We start from the raw sequence: 23,928 nt of genomic DNA on the forward strand, positions 1-23,928 counted from the left end.
ACTGTAACAAAATACAAATTTCCCAGGAAACCATTTGATAGACTTCTGTATAGCACCTGGAGAGTTAAAAGTGAGTACCTATTATTCTTTCATTAAGAGTGTCATCAGATAAGCAATCATTTTTCAAGGGACCGAGAGTATTAGTTAGGAACCAAGGCTGCATGTTTTGAGAGGCACATTGCTGTATTTACTCAGCTTGGATAAAATCTTAATTGTGATTAATTTGACATAGATCAGGTAAAGTTTTCAGGGAGTTCAGACTTTTATTAACATATATACCACTAACAACAGCTACTGACAAAGACCACGTTGACTTTCTTCTATCTATATAGATTCAGATACTAATAAAATAAGTAATCTCAAATACCCCTCCTTCATTCCCAAACAGGCTAAGTTCTGTTCTTTTATGTGGTAAAGTTGGAGTATTTTACTACTTGTTTTCTCAGAGCCTTTCTAGTTTTCATCAGAGTCGTTGGGAAATTTGCCTTCATGTGTGTAGAAACCAAATAAGATCTTTAATTGCTGAGAGTCTTGAATGCCTTGCATATTTGGAGCATGTGCTTTAGGCTCTATGAGAGCAAAGTCTCTTACTGGTGGCCTGACCAAGAAGGATGTCATTACCTTAACTGTTTACTTAATTTAGACTGAAAACGGACTTGAAAAGAGATACCTCAGTTATAGTTCCTTATTTGTCCTCCTAATGCCCTAAATAATTTTTATTTGAACATAGATCCTCACTTTTCTCCTCAGAGAATTTTTGCTCTCTTGTGATGTACAATGTTGCTATCCACAGGGGCACATATGCCTCTCAATCACCTTTTTCTCATTAGTCATCTCTGAATAACTTATTTTAATAAGTCTTTTTCATGTTGGGAAGCTGTCAAAGCTAAAATCAAATCAAGTGAACATATCAGCAATAATTAATTACTATATATATATACAAGCATTGCTGAGATTTGATAGACTTGTTTCATTCACAGAGCATTTTTGGGTCTACGCTGTTGCTATTCAGGTAACAAATAAAACCATTATTGACTGTAATAGGAATAATTCTTACTTGGTATTGTCTTACTGGAGTGCTTTAATTAAGGTTGCTGACCTATTATGATATACCTCAGAGATAAAAGAGAAAGATGATGTGCTACATAGCTGGCCCACACCCTTCCTGCCCTTCACCAGGATCATACTTGGTGGCTTTTCATTCTGTCCTCCCACACACTCTTGCAGGACAGAGGTCAGGGAGAAGGTGGGAACAGGCTTTATGCCACTGCTCTTTTTATAGAATCATAGAACCATAGAACAGTTCGGGTTGGAAGGAACCTTCAAAGGTCATCTAGTCCAATCCCCCTGCAATGAGCAGGGACGTCTTCAACTACATCAGGTTACTGAAAACCACATTCAGCCTGGCCTTGAATGTCTCCAGGGATAGCACATCCACCAGCTCCCTGGGTAACCTGCGCCAGTGTTTCACTACCCTCATTGTAAAAGACTTTTTCCTCACATCCAGCCTGAATCTCCCTTCTTTTAGTCTAAAATCATTGCCCCTCATCCTACCGGAACAGGCTCTGCTAAAAAACCCTTTTGGTGTGCACCATGGCTTTTTCAATTCATCCAGCTTCACCACCAGCATACTGTTGGCTCATAAAGCCACTTGCACACCAGTAAGTAGTTCTTTTCATGTCCAGGATCACATTTTCATCTGGTTCAGTGACATCTCCTCTTTTGCCTTCCATCCTCCTCTCAATTGTACCATCCAGAGTAGGAGTTCTTAATTCTTCTACCTGTCTTCTCTGCAAAACTCTTATTAGCATTTTGATAATAGAGTCATCTTCCCCAAGGCTTCAGGCCAGAGCTGGGATTTATTTTTGTCCAATCAAAAATGAATAGTTGAGAAATTACCTGAACAGCAATACTGTCCCATCTTCTCTCCTCAGGTAACCACAGTCCTGTTCTTCCTTCAGCTGTTGGAAAAAGTATAATGGGTTTCCAATGGGCCTAAAGCTGTAACTAGCTTTATTTTCTTCTCTTTCAAGAGTGACAGAACTTAAGCCATTGATAGCCTTTACAGTTTACTGTAGAAACATTTCTCTTCATATGAATTGGTACAATAATTTCTGTTTACACTAGTCGAAGCTGCTTCACATGAAACTGCCACACTACTGTATTAAGACAAATTCCTTCAGGGTTTAAGATGCCTATCATCATAATGTCATACAAGAACAATTGGTCTCTTGTGATTCTGACTGATAATGCTTGTCTCTTCCTGGGAAATGTTACACAGTAATTTCAGAGACATTTTCATTTTATTTGGAGATGTTTTTTTCCTCAGCTGTTGATTAACTATGTCTTCTGTTATTTTACCCCTCACATTCATCAGCTACCTTTTGGCAATACCTGACATCCCTATGAAGCCTGTGTCCACATCACAACCTTTCTGGGACATAATTTCCAACTGAGAGATCTGCCTCAATGCACTCTGCAGCAGCTAAGCTCTAACAAGGCACTAAAAGAGTCAGTAAAGAAAAATATTGCCTCTTAAGCTTTATTTTTAACCACAGATGTGGTATTTCAATATTTCATGAAAACTGACCACATGGACATCACTTCTTGTTTCATCAAATAGCACGAATATCTGAACATGCTTGAAATGCAGAATTACAGCACCCTCGCAGAGTCATAGAATAATATAGGTTTGAAGGCATGTCAGGAGGTCATGCGGGGCAACTCTGTTCATAGCTGTGCAACTTAGATCCTGAAGACTGAAGTGGTAGATGTCAGGAAGAATCTTGACCTCACCAAAGGCAATAGCAAAGCTCTGGGGTACTTCTGTTCAGCAGAGCACTTCACCAAAACAAACCTTGCCACAGGACCCCAGTATTTGTGGTATGGTTTAGTTTATCATACAAATTGAGAAAACAACATGTGATTCCTAGTGATGACTTTTTACACGTCACCAATCCAAGCTGTTGTTTTGCATGCAGACTAGGTGATGCCAAGTAGCCTACGCTCCCAGGCAACCCACAGAGAAACAGCCACCTACAACTGGTGCAGAGGCGCAACATCTCTGCTAGAATAAACATGTCTTTCACTCACTGAAATCTGTAACTTTCCTGCCACAGTTGAAACATTTCTTCCATCAGCTCCCAGATTCAGCAATGTCTTGTTCCAACAGACTCAGACAGCACTCACAAAATAAATTTACACTTCTTTACATGTCTTCTGAAAAATGTTACATGTACAAAAGGAAAAATGATGCATTGAGTGAATGACACCTCTTTAAAATGCAAATCAATAATTATGTCTGACATCAAAACACTGGAGCTGTGCCAGATCTTTTATAAAGGTGTGAATTGCTAATCTAACTTAGTACAGGACTAGATGTTTTGACAATAATGTTAACAAAAGAAGAAGCTGTATAAAGCAGGGAGACAAATGAGTTTAGCTAAGACATATGGTAATTACAAGCTAAAAGACCACAAAATCATCTATTTAGTCTCATGATTATTTTTTTTATGTTTAGGGTGGGGTGTGGGTGGGGGAACAGACACCATGTTGTATCCATCATGTTGAATCCCTGTCACATAGATGGGTGAAGCAAAAGCCTTTCAAAATGTATTTTCAAAAACAAAACATACACACAAGCTTTTGCCTACAGTAGAATATGTAAATACAGAAACAAAATAGCACTGAAGTTAATTTATATTTTTTTATTGGTGAATGTAGCATATAATTTTTGGGCAGAATTCTGTTCAGGTACAATACCTTCATTTATAAAGTAAATAATTTTAATTGCATTAAATTAGGTCCAGCAGTGCTTCTGCTTGCTGTCTGATATTTTACATAGTGGCAGATAAACAGCCAGTGGAGTCAAATACTTAACTGATATTTACACATATAAGAACCTGGCTTCCTATTAACATGATGATACATCTGCATGAGATTTATGTTAGTCTTTCAGGTGCTTTGCTATTGATGGAGTACTGATTAATACTGGATAATCTACCTACATGTATCTTTGTGAATAAAAGCAGACATTATTGTAGTAATGATATATCAAAACTCAAAAATTATTCAAATCTAAGATCAAAGATATATCATCAATATTTTCACACCTAGATTAAGAGACTTGAGGAGAATGTTCTCTATGACACTTCAATAAAGCAAGTTTATACTGGTTTTAAGAATACTTGAGTGGTGCTTGTGTTGAACACAGGCCTATAGCCTTTGATTGTTACATGAGCTGAAGTGATTGCACAACTTCCTACAGAATAGTAGGAATAATCATAATTAATTGCCAATTTCTGTGGAATTATATCTGGTTGAGCCACTGTAAGGTACTTGTACTTCTTGTTTCTTCTACAGAGTAATGGGAAAATCTGGGTTTGCCTATCTATAAAGCCAGGGCCTTCACTTTATACCATATACTTTTCTGATCTTCTGTAGTCAAAACCACACCACTCTAATGGGTTACTAAAGCTCATTTTTACACATATTTTTATTCACTTAAGTGTCCTGATTTATGATTTTCTGAACACTAAGTAGACTACCTTTCTAAAGTTATGACCTTGATTTTCCTGTTTTGAAAGGATAGACTTTTCTCATTTGCTATTAAAAGGTAGTTTGTTGAATAAGTTCCATTCCTTGTTTCATACTCACTTTTGGGGGTTTTGTGTTTTGGTTGTTGTGTTGGGTTTTTTTTTGTGAGATTAGAGGGGATGTTCCTTTAGCAGCCTTCTGTTTAATATCATGATAGTTTTGCTGAAAATCTCGTTTAGTTTGGTTCAGCAAAACATTACTGAAGTGGACCTTTTTTAAAGAGTAAAGAGTACAGCACTGAAGTCCTTCCCGTAGAATGAGACCATTTAGTTGACTTTTCATTATAATCCAAGAGAGCACAACCTCACACTTTCAGTACATGTGATTTTCTTTGAAAGTCTGTGAAAATGAAAAAGAACTCTAAGCTGAAAGGAACAGGACTATTGAAGTAGAATAAGTATAATCTTGTTAAAAGGTCCATAAGGGAACTTCAGGATTCAAGGCACATGCTGCAAGTGTTTCATAGTCTTCTGGGTGGATTAAAGTAATGGAAGAACAATCTAGACCATGGTATACAAGACAGTTTTCAAAATTAAACTCCATTTATCAATAATAAAAATATTCTTTTGTAATTGTTTAAATTTACTACTAAGAAGAATAACAACAACATGCATAGTATGCTGTTAGTGTTTAATTTGGTTCAAATAGGGTTCCTGGGTTTATGTGAAATGTTATTAGCCCTAATATAGCCTGTATTCAGTGTTTAAGGAGCTAATATCATGTTTTCTTTCAAAATTACAGTGAAATGTATAAACTATTTTAAAGCAAAGTTAAATATATGGCACACATCAGTATTCTGAAGACAAATTTGTACCAACTCGTTTTGCACGCTACCAAATTGTCTTTGGGGGTCCTCTCGTGGTAAAACTTCATTATTGCACCTAAAACCTTTGCAGTGTTCAGGCACTCTTAAACTGATCTGATTTCAAGTATTGTTTTCTGCAGTTTGTGAAGCTACAGAAAATGCAAGTTAATATTAAGGGATTTTTGAAACCCAAGGGAAAAGAAAGAAAGGTAAAAGTATAGCTATGCCAAATGCGTTCAGGATATAAACCTATGAATGGTATGTCAAAGACTGTTTTTCAACTTGTAAAGGATAAAACATTAATCCTAGAGATGAAATTGTCAGTTCTGCTAGCTGAAAAAAAATAAAAATAAAATAAAAATAAGTCCCAAATTCCAAAAGCAGAGCTATATTACAGTTTCCTTTATTGGCTTTTTTGGTGGTTTTTTTTCCCCCACACTTTTCACCTATTGCCACATATAAGATTACAGTGTTATTTTGTATGAGAATTCAGTGGAAAATAACAAATCTTCTCAAGTTATTTATGCTCGTAGTAGGAAGTTAAATATTCTAGTCTGTCACAATTATGACATTTCACATCATACTTCCATAGCAGTCCCCATCAAGGTAAATACAAATAACGTTATGGCCATTTAAATCTACTAGCATGTATAGCCTTTGAAATACAGACCTACTGCTGCCTGACATCACTGGGAATTCTGCTATGGATTGGGAAGAGTCATGTGACATTTTCAGATTAATCTCAGTTAAAACTGAATTATGTTCCAAAGAGGCAGCAACCAACCTTCATAAATCTCTGAACTAGGTTCAATATTGAAGCATCATAGAATCATAGAATCAACTAGGCTGCGAAAGACCTTTAAGATCACTAAGTCCAACCATTGCCCCAGGACTGCCAAGCCCACCTCTAAACCAGATCACTAAGGGCAAACTAATCTTCCCTCAAGATCTTCCCTTATGGCTGCCCTTCATGATGCCCTCTCATAGCCGCCTCTCATCTGCCCCTCATAGTGGCCCACACTGTATGGTTGCTGCACCTATCCCCTCATGGCTGCCTCTCACACCCCATGGCTGCCCATGCTCTCCACTCATGATCTTCCCTCATGATCTCTCCTCATGACTGCCCCTCATCCCTCATTGCCCAACTCTCACATCCCATGGCTGACCTTTCTCTCCCCTTATCATTGGCTCATGGCCACTACTCCTCTCCCCTCATGATCTTCCCTCATGGCCGCCCTTCCTCTCCCCTCACAACCACTTTTTACCCTTCATGGCCACACCTCCTCTCCCCTCACAACCTCACCTCACGACTGCCCTTCACCCCTCATGGCCACCCGTCATCTCCCCTCATGATCTCCCCTCATGGCTGCCCCTCCTCTCCCCTCAAGATCTTCTCTCATGGCTGCCCCTTCTTTCCCCTCATGATCTTCCCTCATGGCAGACCATCCTCTCCCCTCATGATCCTCCCTCACAGCTACTCCTCATCTACCCTCATGGCCACTCCTCATCTCTCCTCATGTTCAACAGTGTTTAAATTGGTATTGTCCAACTTTTGTACAACAGCCACGTGTATGCACTGCAGAGCCTGTTTCAGCTCTCCATCCATAATGATTAACCACGTACCTATCTACTTTATTGCATACATTCCCTTCCCCATTCCATGTACTCATATCCAGGCTCCTCTGCCTCTTTTTGCTTCTCCAACTATATAAACCTCACCAACTTGGCTACAAGGCCAGATTACCAGCAGAGCAGCCTCCTTCCTGCACTTCATGGAAGTGGGTGTTCAGAACGTTGTGGACCAGGATCTGATCCTCTCTGATGCTACTTTTCTCTCTGTAAAGTGGGGCAGAAAATGCTCCTTCCAAGAGACTCTGGAAGACTTAGTCTATAATTGCTTGTAAACCACTTAAGTAGTAAGTGATACAGAAATCCAAAGTGGTAATTGTAATCAAGGCTTGAGAATAATCTATTTTTGGCATGCTATACATACCTATGGACTTGATTCAAAGCAGTTACTAAAAACTATAAAGCATCAAAAAAAAATTACAGGAAAAAAAAAAGTTTGATTAAAACCATTCCAGAGGCAAATCCAACCTTCAAAACACTCTCCGAAAACTATTGTTATGGCCTGCTCATACAAACAATAAAATGAATGCACTGCTAAAATCATTACCTAATGTTCAGTTGATTAACATGGGTGCTAGAAAATACGCTTGCCTTCTGTGTTAGAGAATTAGATGTGAAGTATTCTAGAAATGTTTATCTATTGTACAAATTACTTTATGTTCTAGATTGACTAGAAATGTAGGCCCTAATAAACTCACAAGTTCCATCTTTGGCATTGATGCTGATGAATGCTGCCATTTGACAAGTATACAGGAGAAGGTTAGTAAAGGCTCATAATGTGAAATTCATCTAAGTGTAGATGTCTACAGCATAGCTGTCATCTGAATTGTCATCTAAGGTTCCAGTTGTGGCCACTGAAATACAGGGCTGTACTTCCCCCACTCTCAGGACAATCAACTGCAGCACAGCTATTTTGACAACAGTAACTTTTGGATATAACTCGTAAGTCTATGAACCAACACCAAGCCGGGTGAGTTAACTCCTAATGCACCAATCTGTTCTTAAAGACATCATCAATATACTCATGAAGACCACAGAACATTAAGGTCTACAGCTTCCAGAGATATAAACTATTAATTAAGTGCTATGAGTTCATACTAAAACTCACTTAACTGAAATGAGGGCTACTGTACAGATTGCCATACAGGAGTCATACAATGCCGTCCAGTATGCATACTATAGGGATCTCTACATTTACTGTTATTAATACTGTCTGGCCACATGAAAAGAACAGAACACTTCTCTTGCACTGCATTCTAACCAGCTGTACTCCAACAATTCTGTAATTGGTTTTTGTTTTCATTCATTCATTTTCAAGACCCACTTAATCCAAGAACTCTTTTCATTTTCATCTCAAATGTGATTTGGTTAATGATTAATAAAACCAGAATTAGCTGAAGAAACTAACATATACTTTTACACATGAACATGAGTGTCTATAACACAGACTGTTTACAATGCCAGTATACTTCTGCAGATGAAGTAACATGCAGGCTTAATATACTAATAAACACATTTGTGGGATTACAAGAGAAATGGATAGAAACTGACAATCTGTAGGGGATGAAACCGGGTAATTAGTCAGCAGAATGCTACATAGCATGTTTTTAAATTCACTCCTGATATTCAAAAAGAAGAAAGTAAACATGCTACTCAGAGTTGCAGAGTGACAATATACAGATACTGGTCTAGAAGAATGCACAAATAACTATTAGTTTTAAATGAGACTATTTCAGCAAATAACATAAACATAACATGGAGTAAGTAAGAAAAACATTACCCGCCAAGACAACTGTTTCACAGGTGAGTTGAATGACAATGATAGCTGATTTTTGGATGACCAAACTGAGCTACAGCATGATAGTAGGCACTATTTTAAAAATACATATTTTTTAGAAGATTCTATTTTTGCAAGTTACAATGTTTAATAATTTTATGAAGTTTAGATGTCAGTGTTTACTCCTTTGACTCTTCTCTGTGAAACTGGGAAGCTTCTCCGCTGCACGCACGAAGTAGATTTAAATCCCTCAGGCTTCCTTCTACATTCAGGTCACAAAGACACAGTATACAGTAGAAACTGAAAACCATCAGTGGAAACATGTATCTACAGTAAAGTAGAATCTGTGACAAAATGAACCTTGGATGCTTATCTATTCTGAATTTACTACACAAAAAACTATACATTTGGAGGAAGATTAGTGACTTGCAGAAGCAACAGTCGAGTCAAACCAAGTATCACTTAAGTAATGATGACAGAAAAATCACAGAAATTAGTTGAATCTTCTTACTAATATATTTTTACAAGGTCAAAGATTACCCAACAGCCCAATACATGTAATGAAGGATTTTTAGTTTCAATCATTTAACAGTATTTGGCTTTGTCCTTGTGTAATGGTTGTACTTTAATTGCCTCTCCATGTGAACACTACCTTTTCGTGTATTTTATCCGGGCTCCCAGATAAAGTTCACATTAACTTTTCAAAGAACTGAATGAACAGGCACAGCATAATCTGATTTCTTGTACACACACAGTAACACTTGCAAATCTTTCCTCATTTATTCAGCTTCTCTTCACAAGTTCTGAAAATACCTTCTGTTCTTCATCCTGATTTGGATATATGGAATTTCTGGGCATTACTTTAGTCAAGGACGAGCTAATAAAACTGCAATACTTTGGTTATATTCAACCTTGAGCTATTATTGATCACTCATTAAGCAGCCTTGGCTAAGAAGTTTTTCATCTTTATATTTCTATTGATTGTAACTGCTTCTTCCCATTGCTGACCAGGTTATTATAACATTACCGTTTCAGCTAGATTACTGAAAGGCACTTTATCGAGACTGTATTGTAAACCAACAAGAAACACGCATCTGACCACTTTTAAACTAGTGTGAGAGTCTCCTACCTTTTGAAACTTTTGGCTACCGCTATAAACTAACAAGGCGACAGTCTGAATTGTTTGGTCTAATTGAAATAACTCCAATCCTATGTATCTCAGATGAAAGCAAAGTCTTTTTTTCTCAGTATCAAATACAGTATCAGAAATGAGATACATACATTGGGACTGCCAGGCTTGGATAGAAGTGCAGAAGTCTAAGTATCATCTGTATGGCATGCTGAGATGTAGGGGAAAATAAGTCATCCAGGAAAGGCTCCTGTTTGAAGTGATGCAGCAGGAAAACATTTGAAAGGTTGAATTAGAATCTCTGTGAACCTCGGCAAGATTTAGATGAAGGCCAAAATGGGTGTGTAAATAAGGAGAATTGTATAACATTATGTTGAGAGTCTTCAATAGTTAACTGGATTAACATCTTTAAAAAAGAATGCTTCCTGAATAACTCTTATTTGTAGTCCCTGACCAAGCCTTCAGGTAAATAGCACCAGGTGAGGAAAAATACTCGCTTGCTTCTGTCACTCTAACCCTAGTGGCTATATGAAGGGTCTTTCACAAATCAATTCATAAGCAATTCAGTACACAGAGGGGAAAAGCTCTGATTATTGCTACTGTTCTGAAAGGCTGGTGTTGATGGCTACATTTTAGATGTTTAACTCCTTCAATGTACTGAATCCAAGCTAGCATTTCCTGGTGAAGACCACCAGACAAAGAACTGGAATACTTGAGATACAAATCCTAAGGAAACAGTATCAGCTAAAGTGGTGCCGCTGATCAGGATACAGGACTATGATATGCTCTCAGAAGTAATTTTAACTTAGCTTTCTGTCCTTCAACTTTCCTAATGAGGAAAAGATGGGAGGAGACCTTTTTCTTATATTCTCTACAAATATTTAAGAAAGCATTTGAGTAAGTCTATCACTGAATAAAAGTCAAAACAGTGTGTTGGCTTTTTTTTTTTTTTAATTTATTTTAGTGATGATACGAGGTGTCCAAATACAGAGTGCCTGAAATACCTTCCGTTTTGTCTGCAAAACACGAAGTAGTGTAGATCTGAGTAAGAAACAGAAGCAGAGCAAGACTTGGAACAGGTGAGTTGAGATTGTTTTGGAATATGAAAGAATCTGGGGGGGGAGTACAGGGCTGGGGAATTTTGGTTTTACTATAATCCTACAGCCACTGCACAGTGTGAGTGAACACTAAAATTATAAATAAGAAACAAAGTCTAACATTTAAATTAAGAAACATTTTACCTTTAATGTTAAAGACACTAATGGAATTACTGACGTGTATTTTTATAGTGTCATTGCATTTGAAATACAGTCATATTTACTAGGATCTAGCTCATGCATTTGAAACACATAAACATTTACTAGGACTTAGCTTACTCTAAGTCTACGTAAGAACTAGTTAATTTGCAAACACATTTCAGAAAGGATGGACAGGTCACTCTGAAGATAGTTCAAATTAAAATAGCAAAACCAGTAAGTAATCTGGAAAATAAGAAAAAAGGTTAAAAGTCAATCAGCGGAAAAACTAGAAAGTGTGCTCTGGAAATATGTAAATTTCCTCATTAAGTAGAAAAGGATTAGAGCATTCACTGGTCAGGACAAAACAAAAAATGTTGAATTTAAGCAACAGCAAGGAAAATTTAAGTTAAGCATTAGGGCAGATTATACAGTATAGCAGCTTTTAGCTTAGGGGAAGTGGTAAAATCACTACTGGAAGTCAGAGCTAAATTAGACACTTTTATATTCTGTCTGCTCAGAGATAACCTGGCTGTGTGACAGCAACCAATTTCATTAACAAGAGAATTATCATGACAAATGATGAATCCATAAAGAAAAATCAGAACAAACTGAAACAGAACAACTTCAGCTAACTTTTAGAGTTGGGCAGCATTTCTCCTGGTAGACTGCTGAAATTTTGATTCGAACCATTTGTACAATTTCTAGTTTTAAAAGAAGTATTTCTAACATGAACAAATCACAAGAGAGGTGACTTTAGAAGGGAGGTGCAAAGCTGAACTTCTCTATGGAGACTGTAAAATCTCATCCCCAGTATGATTTTATTAATAAACAAATCTTGGGTCATTGCTCATCTTTAATTTTTTCCTTCTTAGGTCCTCTTGGACCCTCTGCCACCCCCAAGCAAGCCAACCCTGTGACTGCCTGTTCTGTGAGCACAGCTGGCCATCATCTGAATCACTAGATTGAATTGACCCTTCATTGTACTCAAGAATTTGCTGAAAAGCATATCCACATCTGATGAAAAGAGAATCGAACACCTTCCCTTCAAGGTACACTACATAGCAGTCATACCAGTAAATTTACTTTAATGCTGTGAATGCAATACAGTAAACATCAAAATAAGCAGGTGACCACATAGTATACAGGGATTGCCACAGGCAACTCTCTGAAATCTGTCACACATTAAGAAAATAAACAGAAAGGTAAAGTTCAGGTGGCTAACAATACCATACACCGTTTCATAGCTTAACTGTAAAATGCGGCATACCGAGAAACACTAATATGCAATGTTTGAAGCACGATATAAAAAAAAAGAATATGAAATCATGGGCTTACTGATTTCAAGAGTTTTGAAAATTCATCAGTAGATGTGGAATTTCACCCCATGATTTACATACGGAGAGCATCACACACTTATTTGGAGAAATCACAGCCATGGCAATATGCTGTGATTTTTGAAGTAACAGTAGAACTGGGTTGGGTTTGGGGTTTTTTTTCAACCTTTTTCTTTTGTAGTTGGTTGAAAAAAAAACCCAGCACATAGGAAGATAGTGTTAATGTTTTTGCAGGTCTAATGACAGGCTGAATAAGCAGCTTTTGTTACGGTATACTTCCAGTTGTAAATGCTCCATCACGGGTACAGCACTTTAAAACATTCACCACCAGGCTCTACAGTGAACCACACATGCTGTATCTTATGCTTTGCTGTCATGAAAGTTCAGGAGTTAAAATGTCCCTGAGTGTTTTAACTGTAGCTAAAATAGTAAGTGTTACATGGTGATCTTCTTGAACAAAGCTTAACTCTCACATGGAGAAGCAGAGGGATGAGCCTATCAGCCTTCAAGGCCAACAGGTCTGTTCATCTTGTATGATGGCATCCTGTGAGGTGTTTAGCAGCCTCGACCACACAGCCAGACCACATGCCAGTGCAGAACCCATTAACTGCCACAGCAACTCACACTTTATTCTTCACTCCTGACCATAACACAGGCAGACATCACTGCACGGTTGGGCCTTCTGCCCCTGCCATGGCGGCCATCCATTGCAGCGCCCCTCAGCGACCTGAGCTAGCTCCCTACAGGCCGCGGCCTCATCCTAACCATCCCGGCAGCTCCAACGCTCTCTTAGCCCCATCATTCCTGCCGCCTCTCCCTGGGTCCCGGCAACACCAAGGCTCCCAAACACCATTTCCCGGCCCCGTTCGTTCACCCAATGGGCGCAAAACCAGCCCTCCGGCCTAGCCGCTTTACAGACAAACGACACCATCCCCTTCGCAAGGGTCTGCCGCAGGGTGCTGCAGGCCGCGCCCCGCCCCGCCCGCCGGGTGCATTCCGAGCTCTGATTGGTCCGCCAGAGAGTCACTCAGGAGCGCCGCAGCTGCCGGGCTCGGCCGCCCGTTGCTCCTTGCGGCTGCGCACGAGCCGGCCGTTAGGCGGTGAGCGAGCGGTGTGTGTTGCCCGGGGCCGGCTCTTCCGCCCCGCCCCTCTCCCCCTCCACCAACCCACCCTCTTCCTCGGCGGCCCGTCACGTGACTCGGACCAAGCGTTTACATTCGAAACGGGCTCCCCCCCCACCCCGGTAACCGTTTCGGTTTCATTTCCGGGCGGCCGAGGAGCAGCGGCGGCGCTGCCGAGCGGAGCGTCCCCTCCACACCCCCCCCGCCGCGGCCTTCCCTCCGCCCCCCGCCAGCCACACCCCCTCGCGCTCGCGGTGAACCGAGATCCCCTTCCCCTCACCCGCCCGCACACACACACCCCTCCTCCTCTTGCTGCTCTTCCCCCTCCTGCGCCGAGAGAAAGGGAAGGGAGGAGACGCCGGGCCTGGGTCTCCCGCACCGAGGCGCCGCGGCACAACATGGAGGAGCTGGTGGTGGAGGTGCGGGGCTCCAACGGGGCCTTCTACAAGGTACCGGGTGCTCGCGGCTGGGTCGGGCTGGGCCTCAGGGGAGGGAGTGGGGCCTGGGACGGGAGGAGGAGGAGGAGGCGGCGGCGGTGGCGGCTCCTCCTCCTCCTCCCCGCTCTGAGGGAAAGCGGAGGCCCCGGGGCAGGAAGGAGAGGAGGAGGAGGAGGAAGAGTAGGGCAGGGGTGGAGGCCTCGGCTGGGTCCTCTCCATGTCTGGGGAGGGAGGCGGGCCTCTGGGGTAAGAGGAGCCGAGGGTAGCCGCCGCGCCAGGGCTGGAGGAGCTTGAGGCCTGATGAGGAGGGAGAGAGGGAAGATGAGAGCGGGCCCCGGCGGCTGAGAAGGCCTTGGGCCTTCCCCCTATTGTGGGAAGGGGAGGCCCTGGCGCCGCCGGTGTGCGACGGGAGGCTAGGAGAGCCCTGGGCAGCCGCCTCCTTGACGCTGAAGCGAGGATCAGGCCTGGGCATGGGGCATTAATTGCTAAATCCTCAGCTTTTGTCGCTACTTAAGGAAAGTCTTTCTCTTAGGTTTTCAGAAGAGCTGCACTGCTAGTGCACGGCGTTTAAGGTGGGGGAAGGGGGGGAGGCTTGTTAAGTACATGTTCATGATAAGACGCTGTCGTGGATTCCTCCGTGTAGTGCCATGGCAGAGGGTACTGCCTACTGATATTAAATAGAACCTTGCTTGATCAAACATGTATATGTGCTGAGTTGCTAAATACATTTAATTATGAAATGTTCTTACTGAAACTAATGGCATTCCACGTTTCTTCCCAAGCCCTTGTTGCTGGTCCTGAATAAAGCCATCACTGAACCTTTACCGTATATGCTGGGTGCTTAATATTTTTATTAATACTGTGTAGTATTCATGTGGCTTTGCATGAGTTGGGTTCTAGTCATCAGTGTATTGATAGGGTATGATTTGTGGGTTTACCCTGTTCACAGGAAAATAAAACTTGGACACAGTTTGTTTGGGCCTACTGTTATTGACATGTTATGGACGTACCAGAAATAGTCATGGATTGGTTTCTGCAAGTCTACCAGAGTTTAAATGTTCCTGGTACTTTAAAAATTGGGCCTAGCTATTGTGCGGCATCCAATATTTATGTTAGCAATGAAGTAACAGGTAGAATTTCACACTCTGATGTTAGGGTGGTAAGACATGTTGGGATCCAAATGATACAGTTCCAACAGTTTACAGTGCTTTGGAGAAAACAGTACCTCTTGAAAGCTTATTCTTAAAATACATGTGATAATACCTTTTCTGAAAATAATTTTTTCTTTTTTTTTAATGTATGTCTGAAGCAGGTCTGTAAATATGGTAAATAAGCATCCTGTGGGTTTGCAGTGTTGTGGCCGGAGTTCTAGATCTATATATTGTTTCTTGGTATTAAATTGTTTAGGACTGTAAAAAATCATTTCTATATTATTGAAGACAAAGTGTTTGCTCAGCAACAGAAGGCATAAAAAGGTTGCACAAGAGAACTTATAATGAAGTTTGTATCAAATTATATGGGAGTACTTATGCAATCACGCAAAATAGATGATAAAAATTGTGCATTTTATAGTAAAAAATTTTATCAAGGAAACCCACAAGAGTTGAAAGCTTCAGTAACTTTTTTGGTTAAATTTCAGTTTTGACATCTTGGGGTCCTGCACATTTGTAACATGCCAACATTTCTGGTTGTGGTGTAGGTGAAAATGTCATTTGAAGATATGTTCATGGGAGCTTTTTCATTAATTATGATTTAGTATATCCAGGTTTTAACACAGATGTTGCTTCCAAGTTGCATATTACGTTTGCCTTTTAACTTTAAGAAATTTAAACATGATTTTATTTTTTTAATTAAAGAAATTTTGGAGTTTTTTGGTGTTTCTTGTTTGTTTGGGTTGTGTTTTTTTTTTTTTTAACCTTCCTGCAAGATTGCTCAGTATAAATCAGAAATTTTTGTCTAGCCTGATTTACGTGAGTATTGAGTACAATTTTTTTTTTCATCGTGGTGTCCGAGTATCCACTCTGCTATTAAATAATTTATTGAAATATTTTCTTGGGAGTTCTATGCCCATCTTGAGGATGGGGAATTTGTTTATAAAATGAATTGGTTGACCTGGCTTAACAAGAGGTGTGTGTGACGATGTCAAGTGTGGATTTAATTATGAGGTGATTTAATTTTTTTAAGTTAAAAAGTTTAAGCAGTCATGTGAGAAATGTTTTACGACAGTAACACTGCAAACAGGCCAAAAGCAAAACAATTTATTTATTCAATCTCATGGTTTGCAGATAAGTCGTGATAATTTTTTTTTGTTTAGAATAATTCTCAAGATTTTCATCAGACTATGTAAATGTTTTGGAAAAACATGCATCTATCTTGATATTAAGACATGGAGGGCGAAGGAGTATGAGCTTGCTGGAGTCATGAAGGGACTAAGTGGCCAAAGTAGGCACTCAGTCACCACTTGAGGTTTTTGTATCCTCCTTGTAGCTCTGTTTGGGAGCTTTATAAATGCAAGTCTGTAAGCGCTTATAGTTTTGGTTTTGAGTGTTCCCAGCAGCATCTTGATCTTGACAGTACAAAACTGGTGCCTAGTTGTCACTTAAGCCCTACTGAGAGTAATAAAACAGTCTTTTCTCTGCTTGTGTTACTTGTGGGACCTGATCCAGAGCACATTCAGAGGTACAACTAGAGGGATCATGTTCCACACAAAACTTAGGAGATGGCTTGAGGATGTAAGGGTTGAATTAAAATGTCATACTGGTCAGGTGCACTACATTTCACAGAGTACTGGAGTGTGTTGGTGTGATTGCTGTAGTGGAGGCTAGTTCTTTCTGAATGGAATTAAAATATCTCTTGGTGAATGTATTGGATTTTCATGACTTTTTTTTCTCATTGCCTAAGATGAATTATTCCATGGTAAGTGCAGTGCAGTCAGTGAGCATGATTCAGGGATAATGGACAATCTAGTACCTAGAGATGCTTAGTCATGATTTCATATGTTGCTGGGCCCAGAATCCTTGGAAGGAAAGGGGTAGATTCCCTTATTTATTTTAAGAAGATCCAGCAAACCACCAAATGTGAATCCTGCGGAGAGGGAACTGCCTTTTTGCAGCTCACAAGTAGCTAAATCTTGAAGATGTGCACTATTTGGGCATATATTTTCACATCTTTTCTTACACAGGTGTAGTAAATTGGTTTTGGAAGTTCTTGCGTCATTCTCAGAGGACTAATAGACAGTCCTTTGTCTCATCTTTCCATAACTAGTTTTAGATATTTCCCTGGAAAAGGGGGCATGCTAGATACTGTTACAGCAGGGGACTGATTTTTCTTTTCCAGTCTGGGAGTGATTCTCTCTTGTATCCTCTGCTAAATAATGGAAATCATCCTGTTCATGGCGCAGATAGGTTGGAGTGATGTTTGCTGTTGATATCTGTATGTTCTCACAGTAGAAACGTTTGACAAAATCATTAATTTTCTGTAGTTTGTTATTACTTCAGGTCTTGCTGCTGACTACAGTTCCTTTGGACTCCTGTTGTATTCCGTATCATTTTTTTTTTCTTTCCTTTCACTTTTCCATACAGACCTACAAAAGTATCTCCAGTTTCTTTCTCCGTTCACAAGCTCAATCCTCTGAGGATGATAGCCTGTACCCTTGTTCCGTTACCCTTCTGTGACTCTTTCTTCCTTCTCTGTTTGGTTTCTTTCTATGGCCTGCCTTTCTCAGATTTGATTAGCCACAAGTTCCCTTTTGACTTTCTCCTTCCAACAGGTATGAAATGTAACATAACTTTCACACTAACAGTAAATGCACATTTGCATCAGCATTTTTTAAATTTTAAAAAGCGTATTTTCTCTACCTTCACTTCTTACAGTTAATTATGTTCCTTTATTAAAATGGTAGACAATGCTCACATCTGATGTGAGCAGACTAAAGCAGCAAAATTCATGGCAGGTAGGGCCTTTATTTGTTCCTTTGAAGTATCTGTCATTCTGTTTAGCACAAAAAAAAACCCAAACAAGTATACTGGTGTTTCCAGAAATTCTTACTGTATCAGACAACTTGTAAAATTGAGCCTGTATCTTCAGCATGTAAGCCTTCTTAGAATGTGAATGATCCTGTGTTTGAGAAATGACATGCCATTTCAGTGCTGTATTGTAAACTTTTTACTTATTCCTGAAGCATGGAGAGAGAAGTTAATGGCTTATTTGAAAGTCAAATTTAGAAAAATTACAGCATGTGATTTTTTTTTTTTATTATTATTCCCCCCCCCACTAGTGAAGGAGAATAACCTTAGCCATTGCAAGATGCACTTCTGTTCACAGAAGTGCAAGCAAAGTTTTTTTGTCACAGATTCTGATTTCTTTTTGTGTACTCTTGTTTGGTGTCTCTGCTATTAGTGATAGTGATAGCTGCTGTCACCTTTCACTGTCCCGTTCCCTCATTTTACTTCCATTTAGTTTCACTGTGTTTTTAATACTTCTCATCTATGCTTTAATGTTTTTATAGAATCATATCACCTATTTCAAATTCACCATAGCCAGTGTTCTGTCCCTTTTTGTGTGTGCATTTCGAGCTCGCATATATGCACTTTAATGTTTGAATTTTCAAGCATATCTTATACTCTTGTTTCAGAAATGACCTGTAAATGCTTGTTGTACTTTTCATAATTCTGTGTGAAATCAGTACCACTTCTTTGGCTTTACTGACACAAGGGCTGCCTTGTCCTATGTCTGTGCATTTGGCTTATGGTGTTAAAAGTCTCATTTCTTTTTAGCATTATATATAATTTTACACGTATTACAGAATAAAGAAAACAGAAGTTTTGATAAAATTATATTTTGGTTTTCCAAAGGCATTAATTGTTAAGTATTATTTTTTTAATGAAAGCTTATAAATGTTTCAAAACATTTTTTATTTGTACTTCACAACAATATATATGTACACTTTTGAGGCCAAATATGTTTTACTTTCTACATATATTTATGCTGGAGGAAAATTGACATGCTGCTATGACGCAGAATATGACAAACTGATGTGTTAAGTATCTCTGACATTCTTCTGTGTCACAAGAAGCTGGAGGACCAGGAAAGCTGCCTTTCTATGGGTAGATTGGGCTAGACAGCCAAATATTTAGGCTATTAGTATATTTGGCTGGTTATTGTTTTTGAAGTGTAATACTCACATGGAGGTAGGCAGAAGTATTGTATATATTGCACACTGGAAATCAGTTATCTGGCAATGCATCATTCACTTTGTAGTTAATTAAAAACTCATTACAATGATTTTTTTTTTTTTTTTTCATTATTTTGACTGGAAATTATAAAAGGCAAACAGCAGTGTTATGACATCAACTTTTTTGGCCAGGCTGGAGTGAATACCAGGTACTCCATCTGTTTCTGTGATTGAGTGTTCTGAACTTGTCATAAAGGAATTATGGCAGTTTTATAATTTTCTCTAGCAATGTCTGTATTGATGCTACCTGTGTATGGTCAGCAGCCATCCTTAATGTTCCTGGTTCAGGATCCTTCAGGTTTCTGTGTTGTGACCAAAGCAATGTTGAAGACCCATTTTAAAGAGAACGTAGTTCAATACTCTTTTCATCTAGCAATGTGTCCCAAACTTCACTTTTTCCAGATAACATAAGTATTAGACTTTTTACAGGTTTTAGGCTAGTCTTTAACTTGATAACTTACATTTATTTGTATCATCATCTAGTTTACTTAGTAATGGTAAGTTTTGGTATTATTACCACTAGGTACTTATATTGCTGTATTCACTAGGATTCTACTCAAGATGACTTGGTGTATTTTTCTGTCATTTTCTATAGTATTTACAGATCTTTCATAGCAGAAGTGTTGTTTTTTATTTGGTTGTGGGGTTTTTTGTTGTTTTTTGGGGGGGGGTTGGGGTTTGTTGTTTTTTTTCTGTTTTATGACTGTGAGAAAATTCATGAGAAAATGTGTCAAAGTCTTTCTCAGGGCATGGTTTTGTGTTAATTTTACCTGTTTTCTTTAAGGCCATGAAGTGTTCCTTCTTGGTGTCATTTCTATTGGATTTACTTTATAAAATAGTCTCTGCTTTTGCATGCCTCCAGTGTTACTAATAATACAAAGTCCTATCCTTTTCCAGTCTTTAGCATGAAGGAGTCATCCAAATACTTAGTAGTGATTATAGTGCTTTTGAGATATTAAAGGAATCAATTTCTGCTACCTCTGTAAGGATAGGTGCTTCAGAGTTGCACATGGCAAACACTGGAAGAAATGTGGGTGGAGCCTTTGCAGGTGATGTGTGTAATGTTGTGAAATGAGTCAGGACTTCCATAGTACTTGTCAAGTGGGTATCTGGTTCTGATTATGGAACACACAGCAATATGAAACATTAGGTGTTCAGTAACTGTAATGATCAACTGGGAGCTCTGTTGCCTTTTCATGTAAATAGCATTTCTGCACTACTATCATCATCATCCCAAGATGTGGTCTTAAATCTGTTTTGTATCATGTCAGTTAAAATAGCAGCTATGTTTGTAATCCTCTTGGAAGGGAATATCTTGGGATTTTGAAATATGCAAGTATGTAAATACTGTTAAAGAGTGTTTCAAATCTCCTTTGGTTGCTAGCAGTAATAAACTTTCCAGTCACCTTATTCTTACAGTATTGAGAGGTCAGCAACGTATAAAACCATGTTTTGCTATTGTCGTTGTGGCTTTGCTTTGACTTCAAGGTGGCATTAGTTGTTTTGGGATTATTAACTAGCTTTGCACTTCTTGTGATGAATGTCTTTGAGTAATGACACATCTACAACTACTGCTGAACTTTAGTATGACCAGTTCTTGGGAGCTCTGTATGTCATCAAGTATTACTTTCCTTTGATACCAAGATACTGCTGCAACTCAGGAAATATGTTGTAGTACTTTATAAAGGAAAAATACCAAAAGAATTTTTAAAACCTTTTGTTTAGATTCTGTACAAGAAAGAAACTGTTAACTTCCTGGAAGATATAAGAGCTGTTACTGACTTGGAAACTTGAAATGTAAGGAGAGATAAGTGTTCCACAGTTCATTAACTAATGCTTCTTCAGAAGCAGTAGCTATTGCAAAACTGGTTTCAATTTACTCAGAATTTTTCAATCTGTTGAGATAGATCTCCATTGGTAGAACAAACCTTTTATACTCAGTCTTGCTCATGGGCTTTTATCTACCTGTATTGCAAGGATATACTACAGATGGACAAATACTGGTGGAATATTTAGTACTTCAATTTTTATCTGTTTTAGAACTTCATGGGCATTTTTTTTTTTTTTTAAAGAAACAGAAAACCCCACCCAAACAAATCTTTTAATCCCCGGTTTCCCTGTGACCTCTGTTATTTGAGGCTGCAAAAAATATTTTCATTGATAAATCCTGAAGATTTTTGGGTGTTGATCTTGCTGTTCTGTAAAGGGGTGAGGGGGGATGACATTTTGGGCTCAAAGCTGAAAATTGGTTAAGCGTCAGGTGGGAACGTAAGGCAGGAAAAGCCTTCTTGGTATTGAATTAGTTTTGTATCCACTTTGGTTGCATGGGAGACTTGGCACAATTCTATCCATCCCCCAGAAGAAAAGTGAGGGAAGGCTGCAGGGCATTTATCTGAAGTTTGTGCACTGCGGAAGTGGAAGTGTGATGAAGTAATGAGGGGAAAGCTGCTGGTAAAATGGCTGTGTGGAATGGAAATAGGGAATTTTGTTAGTGTGATGTTCAAATTTACTTTGAGGTAAAGACAGGATTTTTAATGTGCACTTTTTTTTAAAGTACTTATACAGAGTCAATCATTTTAACCTTTTTTTCTCATTACTTGTAAATAGTAGGAAGGATGTATGTGTAGCTCAGATGTTCTGTCAGTGTCCTGAGTTCAGCCAGTCAGTACGCTGGCAGTCATGAAACCAAGGTAGTTACCAGCCATCAGTTTTATGTAAGTCTGTTGCAAAATTTAAAAGGCTGACTTGAAAGCATACTTAAAATTTGTTTAATCAGTATCTGTAAAAGGGAGGTGTTGTGCAGGTTTAATTTTTTTAAGTATCTGTAAGCCTACCATAATTATACCTTTTTTTCTACACAGGCATTTGTAAAGGATGTGCATGAAGATTCCATAACAGTTGCATTTGAAAACAAGTAAGTGTATTGCTTCTGTTATACCTATAAATGTTAGAGTATTGACCTTGCATTTAATTAACCCAAATGTAACTTAATAATGTAAAGTAGTATATTTTAGATAATCTAAGCTTGCTGCTAGCATGTTTTAGAATTAATGTTTGATATTTACTATGTTGTTACATTTCTGTATAACTGCTTTTAATAATTCAAATATGTTTAGGTGCAAAATATAGTCACATGGGTTATGTTGGCACAATAGGCGTATTATTGAATTTACATGAAGACAACCCATGTGCAAATAAACCAGCAGTGGTACATGACTGCCTCTCTCATGTTAATGTCTTATTTTAGATATAATGGGGTTTGTTGTTACAGAATTTCTTCTATAGTTAAGTGATAATAAATACCTGTTGTCTAAGTTAGAAATGAAATTATGTTCCTTTCTCATCATTCCAGGGCATAAAAAGTCAACCTTCCATTATACCATTTAGTTCAGGCTTCATTTCCCTCAGGAAGGAAAGAATACATTGCTGTCCACTTTTTGTTGCGAGTTCTTTATTATAGCATCATCTGTTGTAGTTGGGAAATTATATTCTGTTTTCTTTAAAAATAATCTTTTCTTGTTATGCTCATTTTATGCAGTCTGTGTCAAAGAAACTGAAAACGAATACTCTGTTCAGGCTGAATCATGATCAAGTTTTCAAAGCATATAGTAGGTCCAGGAAAAAAAAGAAGAAACAGGCTTGTTTTGAAGGAAGTGCCCAAATGTGTTAGGAAATGGTTTTTAACCTATGTTGAGGTTAAACCTATAAATGTAAATAGAGTAAAAACTGCTGCTGGCAGGTTTCATAACAGTGTAGGTAGCATGAAGAATTCACTTAAGGTACATAATGGTACTTTTGATGCATTTTTCCTCATATATGCATTGGAACTTTAATACATATATGCACACAAATGCAACAAAATCTAAAAACATAAAATGAATGAATTGAAAATGCTTAATTTCTGTTTACAAAGAAGGTGAAAATGTTAAAGGCCATTCACTGTATTTTTATTTGTAGCTGGCAACCAGAGAGACAAATACCATTCCATGATGTGAGGTTTCCACCACCTGCGGGCTATAATAAAGACATAAATGAAAGTGATGAAGTAGAGGTATGTTTGATCCTTTTACAAAATTTGTGCTGGGAAGTGAGAGAACACTAGGTGAAAAATGTCACCCAGGCCAGAGAAAGGTTTGCTTCCATGTTATGTGATGTCACCTTTTTTGGTTCCAAGTACTACATAAAACACAATGTCAAGCATGTCAACAAAAAGATTTTGACCTACAGCCATTGTGGAATTCCATGTGCTGTGACCTCTGTGCTGGTTTACAAACATGATTAGGGCTTGATTACAGATCAGTTCTTTATCAGAACCAAATTAGTCTAGAAATAGAGGCCATGCTGCAGTTCTTCAGCTATAAGTCAGTAAAGCCTCTATTACCAAAATTTCAAGCTGAATGAGATAATTTGTATTACAGGCGTGTGTATGTAAAATATGAAAATACATGTGAATATGTGAATACTTACTTGTACGTAAAGGACTGGCTTTCATGCAGCACATTCCTGAAACTTCCTTATTTTACAAAATGAAGTTAATTCATGTAATTACTTTAAAAGGTTTACAATTTGTTTGCACACTGTTTAAAGTTAATTTTTATTTGAAAGTTAAGGAAAAGGCTAAACTTCTTT

General features: G+C 38.6%; 1 protein-coding gene and 1 long non-coding RNA gene across 4 annotated transcripts in view; one reads left to right on the top strand and one right to left on the bottom strand.

Annotated features, from left to right (window-relative positions):
• Positions 1-11,155: 11,155 nt before the first annotated feature.
• Positions 11,156-11,804, bottom strand: LOC133214105 (uncharacterized). Its single transcript, XR_009725987.1, has 2 exons — positions 11,304-11,804; positions 11,156-11,263 (listed from the first exon to the last, which is right to left on the bottom strand). It is a non-coding gene; the product is annotated as an uncharacterized LOC133214105 (long non-coding RNA).
• A 2,040-nt stretch (positions 11,805-13,844) lies between these two features.
• The window catches only part of FMR1 (fragile X messenger ribonucleoprotein 1), a 33,087-nt gene continuing 23,003 nt past the window's right edge, over positions 13,845-23,928 (top strand). For 2 of the 3 annotated variants that reach the window (XM_061356770.1, XM_061356772.1), the window contains exons 1-3: positions 13,845-14,078; positions 22,161-22,213; positions 23,257-23,350. In XM_061356770.1, coding sequence (XP_061212754.1) covers positions 14,028-14,078; positions 22,161-22,213; positions 23,257-23,350 — 198 coding nt within the window. In that variant the 5' untranslated portion in view covers positions 13,845-14,027. The remainder of the gene's footprint in view (positions 14,079-22,160; positions 22,214-23,256; positions 23,351-23,928) is intronic. The other variant, XM_061356771.1, reaches the window with a different exon arrangement.

Source organism: Neopsephotus bourkii, unplaced genomic scaffold, assembly GCF_033783945.1.
Source record: "Neopsephotus bourkii isolate Nb327-2 ecotype Australia unplaced genomic scaffold, CSIRO-AGI_Nbou_v1 NB_867, whole genome shotgun sequence".
NCBI lineage: Eukaryota > Metazoa > Chordata > Aves > Psittaciformes > Psittacidae > Neopsephotus > Neopsephotus bourkii.